Source organism: Aquarana catesbeiana, linkage group LG08 (genome assembly GCF_042186555.1).
Source record: "Aquarana catesbeiana isolate 2022-GZ linkage group LG08, ASM4218655v1, whole genome shotgun sequence".
Classification (NCBI taxonomy): Eukaryota; Metazoa; Chordata; class Amphibia; order Anura; family Ranidae; genus Aquarana; species Aquarana catesbeiana.
This window is the reverse complement of record NC_133331.1, coordinates 91562021-91568020: the sequence shown is the minus strand read 5'-3', so window position 1 is coordinate 91568020 and position 6000 is coordinate 91562021. Positions and strand designations below refer to the sequence as shown.

General features: G+C 42.0%; 1 protein-coding gene across 1 annotated transcript in view; it reads left to right on the top strand.

Moving 5' to 3' along the window:
- Positions 1-1497: 1497 nt before the first annotated feature.
- The window catches only part of WBP1L (WW domain binding protein 1 like), a 108306-nt gene continuing 103803 nt past the window's right edge, over positions 1498-6000 (top strand). Inside the window, exon 1 of the mRNA XM_073596140.1 lies at positions 1498-1684. Coding sequence (XP_073452241.1) covers positions 1625-1684 — 60 coding nt within the window. The 5' untranslated portion in view covers positions 1498-1624. The remainder of the gene's footprint in view (positions 1685-6000) is intronic.

Genomic DNA, 6000 nt, shown 5'->3' with positions numbered 1-6000 from the left:
CCACTGCTTCATAGACTGGTCATTTATGGCATTTTCCACATCAGATGTACAACTGTCAGAACCACACAATGGGCCTCATTCATATCTGAACTAATCTGCAGGTAGAACTGTTTTTATTGTTCATAGCAACCAACGTGCTTCTTGCTGTCATATCTAACCTGCACTAGAAACATAAAAGAGAGTACTGACTCGTTTCAAAATTCCTTAAAACGGAAACACACTTTTGCTTTCCGGTAATGTTGGCAGGTTGTTGTGCCATTCATTTTGAATTGTACCCCAACACAACTACGCTCCTATGCATATGCATCGCAGAGCACCAAAACATACTACTGCTTTAGAAACAAAATGCTACGTGTCTGGTTTTGATCTGATCCTGTGTGTCGGCAGCCCATTCAAGATGAAGAAGCTGCCTTAATACAATGCACATCAACGCACACACGTTAACACAACACACAAGAATGGGCCCTTAGACTAATGGCAAGCAGCCTCTGAATAGATCCCCATTGCTTTTATAGGTGATCCTACATTGATAGGAGTGAGAAGACCTCAGGCTTCAACCCTCTTGACAGTGTGACTGCATCTTGCACAATATTATCTCTGTTTAATATGTTGCAATCCAGATGTTTTTTTCAGGATCATGTTGCTGACATACACCTAGCACTGATCATATTCCAATGCCTGTGTCTTTATATATGCAAAAGTAGAGTGATGTATCACCCTGGTGGACAACCATTATCGAGGAAGTTCTGAAAAGACAGAGCAGCAAGCATTTTGTAAAACTGCAGGACTGCTATAATAGTGCTACAGAGACAGGACTTGGCCCATGGTGTACAGGGTAGGTAAAAATCACCAAGCGGGGTATACAACCGCTTTAAGGTGAAAAACCTTCTGTTCTAAAGGAAATTGAATAAGAAAATTGCATAATGTATGGCCAGCCTTAATCCCAAATTTTGGGTTGTCACCAGAACAGGACTAGCGTAGAAATGTTCCCAGTTCTGCGCAATCTGTTAGCGCTATATAAATCCTGTATAATAATAATAGTTCTGGTGACAACCAGGTATTTCCTCACCTTGGGGGGCTTGCCTCTCACTTCCTGCTGTGGCTATAGGACAGTAAGTGAAGGGAAATCTCCCAAATTGGACACTCTGGTAAAAAAAAAAAAAAAAAAAAAAAAAAAAAAAGGACCCATGGGTTCTAACCTTTCCGCTACTCTATCCAAAAAAAGTTTTGCCTGCAGTTCTGCTTTTACATATGCCTGAAGAAATACAACATAAGGTCCTATAGACCAGACAGCAATACATTATTATAATCATGTTAGCTGAGAGCTGAGCCCCACTCAATATGGCCGCCCCAGGCTGACATTGTTTCCCCCAATCACCGTGACTTCCTGTGCCGGCACGGCCCAATCAGAACCCGTCTCTTTGTTAGCTTTAAACTGCAGCCCCTCGCTTCTGTCCAATGGGCTAGCGTGCCTGGACAGAGGTGGGTGTGGCCTTGTCTGCCTTGCTCGGTGGAAGTACAAGTTAGGTGGCCTCGGTCGCCTGTGCACAGCTGTAGAGGCTGTGCTTGCTGTTGTTGAAGCTGCACGTACAGGAAGGACCGGGGACAAGGGATCGTCACAGGAATGTCCCTCCTGCTGTCCCAAGCTGTCCCCAGCAGCACGTCAGGCAGTATGGAGTCCCAGGTAAGGAGAGCAGAGAGGGGGCACATTCCTGTACTGAGCCTGCTAGTGTCACTGTGTCCCCAGCCTGCTTGGGATGGAGTCCCCTGTGTCCAGACATGTCTTCTTCTGTGCTGGGGGGGTTTGTGATAAATAAGCTCTGTGTATCCTCTCCCTTTCCATCAGGAGTCATGGTTTTGTTTTTCTGTATTGATCCAGCCATACACTATACAATCTGATTGTAGATTCACCAACAACTTTCTGTTGCTAACTAATGCAAACTAAAATGATCCTCAAAAAATATGTTACATTTGTCTTGCTTTGACCTTGTTTTGTATGTGTAGATCTTAGGAAGATCGTACAATCAGATTGTATAGGCTGGCCATATATTGTTTAATATTTACAAGCAAATCAATCAGTTTGGGCAAATACTAATTGACATAATGTGTGACATTGGGAACACTGAGCTCAGGGTTGGGCTATATATTTATTATTCAGCACTTTAAAGAATTTGCTGTTATTATTCTACTTTCTGTGAAAGTTGCACAGAGTACACCAACCGTTCTCACCCAGAGGAACCCTTGTAATAACGCTGGACACCCCTTCTAATAATTATTATACTTTAGATATAAATTACTTCTACTTCAATATAACAGTAAAGTAAAGATGAAGGAATGTGGAGCGCTTAAAGTGATTGTAAACCTCAGACATGAAATATGAACAAAGCATATCCCTCCATAGTGTGTGCTTGTCTTAATTGAGAGCACTGAGTGTCATTTCTATCTGCTACTTCATTTCTCTGCTATCGGCATGAATCACTTCTTCTGACAAGTTTCCTGACACCAAGAGAAAAATGGTGACAGGAGAGCGATGTCCAGCTGATTGACAGCCTCAGGAGGAGGGGGCGGGGTGTGTCCCTTCCCTCCAATCAGCTCTCAGAGCCCTCCTCACTGAGCTCTGTAGGGAGTGACTTCAGCTGTCCGCCATCACCCGCAGAGGTAAGTGAACTGACTTTATAAGCCTTGCAATGCAGGGGGCTCAATTGCAAGGGTAATTCCCAGAGGTCAACTTTATCTTAATGCACATTAAAGTGAAGCTCCCCCAAAAGGGGAAGTTTTGCCTCGAGATAGATAGATAGATAGATATATATATATATATATATATATATATATATATATATATATATATATATATATATATATATATATATATCTCTATCTATCTATCTATCTATCTCCTAGTTTTGACAGGTTCCCGCTTCTGTTCAGATTGCTTAGGTGATCCGTGGGCAGCCAGCTGTGAAGCTGAAAACAGCATAGCCGGCTGCCCACAGTTAGGATGCTGGTGTCAGGAACATGAAGACTAGTGAAGAATTAGCCCGGGTGCGGACAGTGCTGGATCCCTTGACAGATATGTGTCCTTTTAATAAAAGTGAACAGCTACAGGATGTGTAGCTGCTGACTTTTTTTATTTTTTTTCTAGAGTGAACCTCCCCTTTAAGGTGTGACATAACGTGGACTTGGCTGGGTGTGAATGAAATCCACAATAGCATCTATGTCCCTAGAACCACAGGTTCTCTTTAAATGTTGCTACAGTCCAGAGCGAAAGATGGTGGGTAGTGATGTCCAACAGCAATAGGACTGCTTTTACATGGTGCCCTCCCTTTAGTCAGATCCTGGACTGAGTTGGATCCAAATGGAAACCAATGCTGTGTATGTGACAACTGTGTCATTTCAATTTTCCCTTCATATTATCATGAAATCCCTATGGGTGGTCAGATGTAAGAGGACGTGCTTCTGTCAACATCTGCCCACATCCATTCAGGTCAGTAAAAAAAGTTTTTTTTCTTCTTCAGATATGCTTCAAAATATAACTTTAAAGCAAAACTTCTTTTTTATTATTGCTTATTTTAAAAGTGTTGAGGACATTATAAAATATTTTTGTGAGAGCCAGTGAAGGACACTTGTTCCCTCAGGGACATTTAAAGAGGAGCTCCAGTCAAAAAAAAAAAAAAACGCTTGCCATATTTACTGCAGCAGGTCAGCTCTATTGCATGAAATTGTGGTACCTGTATGCCATTTTGTGCAATAGCCACTGGGGCGGGGCGCGCCACTGGAGGCGCGAACGCACGCTGATTGGACAGGGGCTGCCAATCAGCGGGTTTGGCAGACCCAAAGTCCGCCGACCACCTGCGATCATTCCTGGGAGAGGCAGAATGGCGATCTGACAGGGGAGAAGAGGGAGATCTTGTGTTCCTGCTAAACAGAAACACTGATCTGTCTTCACCCAGTCAGGCCATCCATCACAGTTAGCAAGCACCAGCTAGGCACACGTTTAACCATTTGCTTGCCCCTGATGTTAAACCCTTCTCTGCCAGTGTCATTAGTAAAGTATCAGTGCATATTTTTTATCACTGATTACTGTATTAGTATCATTAGTGTCAGGTGTCCGTTTTGTCTGCTGCAGTCCTGCTAAAAATCACTGATTGCCACCATTACTAGTAAAAAAATAAATAAAAATATCAAATGCCACAAAAAGAAATCTCTATTTGGGGGGAGGGGACGACATCAGTTTTATTTGGGTACAGCGTCGCACAACCATGCAATTGCCAGTTAAAGTAACAGTGTCTTATCTCAAAAAATGGCCCTGGTCATTAGGGGGTAAAACCTTTTGGGGCTGAAGTGGTTAAAGTCAGCAGCTATGAAAACTGTAGCTGCTGACTTATAATAAACAGACACTCACCTGTCCCGGGATCCAGTGCTGTGCACACTCAAGCTTTTTGTTCCAGTAGTCTTCAGTCCTTGGCAGCGGCATCTTAACTGTGGGCATCTGGCAATGATAGCCTGCGGCTTCACAGCCGGCTGCCCACTGTGCATGCATGAGGCGCGCTGCACTTTGTGAATGGTCCCGCAGTCTTCTGGGACCTGTGACGTGTCCCTAAAGCTGCTGGGAGGGGGGAGGAGGAGAACTTCAATCTGAGCGGAAGTGGGAGCGGGTACTTGTCAAAACCAAGTACCCCTCAAAAAAAGTGCCATTATTAAGATAAGAGGAGCGGGGGAGGACACCTTTAAAACGCGTAAAAATGCGGTTTAACGACCTGCTTTTACTGCCTCCACCACAAATTTGAAACCAGATCTTTGTCAGTGACGAATAATAACTTCAGATGAACTTTTTTTTTTTTTTTTTTTTCTCTCGTAACGCACAGCAGCCCCTCCTCATGGCAATGTTATGGTGTGAAGAAGGCATATGGAGAACAATTGTTTTCCGTGTTCTTTGCATATCAACACAGCTCAACTGAACTGGTGTAAATGAGTCCTTATTCCAAAAGTGCTTCACTTCCCAAATCTAATTGTTCTACTTTGCCCTGAAATAGTTGCTCATTTTCATAATGTAATATAATTTGGAGGTCACATCGCAGTCATTGGCTAATGCAAATATCTTGCATCAGCCAGTTCTGGAACTTTGAGATAGGACTTGTTTGATTTATAATAATGTGGCAAGGTTTAAATCTGTTTGTCAGTGACGCTTTAATTCCATATTACATAATGTCCAGTACTTGGTGCGTGCTGAGGGATCCATGATTGCAGTTTAATTTTTTTCCATGATCGTTGTTGATGTTTTAGCAAATTAAATTACTGATTTGCAGTACTTGGAATTCTTACCGCCTCAGTTAATTCCTGTTAAATGTCTTTGAGAGAGAACGGTTTCACTTTAGTTAGTAATTGAAGATGAGCAAATCGTATGATAAGTTGGAGAAATCAGCCAAATTTGGCAAATCTCATAACACAACTTTTTTTTATTTTACCCGACTATGGGGGTTATTTACTAAAAGCTTAGGCAGTGCAGAATCAGGGCTCACTTGCGCATAGAAAACAATCAGCTTCAAACCTCAGCTTGTTCAATTAAGCTTTGGAAATGAAACCTGGAAGCCGATTGGTTTCTGTGCAGAAGTGAGCCTGATTTTGCACCGTCATATCTTTTTCCGAGGAGAAGTCCGATCGTGTGTACGAGGCATTAAAGAAATTTGCAGAAAAGTCCTGAATTCCCAATGATTACTAGGTTTTTTTTTTTTTCTCAATTTGTTTATCATAAATGGTTGAAGCCAACAGTATAATATTCTTACACCTAAATCAAATATCTAGAGGTAAACTGCAGCGCTAGAAGTGCATACGTCAATACACACTACCAAGACAACGCTGCATGCTATTGGTGCATGTGCTGATGAAAAGTTAAAAAAATAAAGGATAAAGAAAAAAAAAATAAAACACATGTGCTGATAGTAATGCAACATTTAAAAAAAATAAATAAATAAAAAATAAAAAGTCCACGGGTTAGACTGA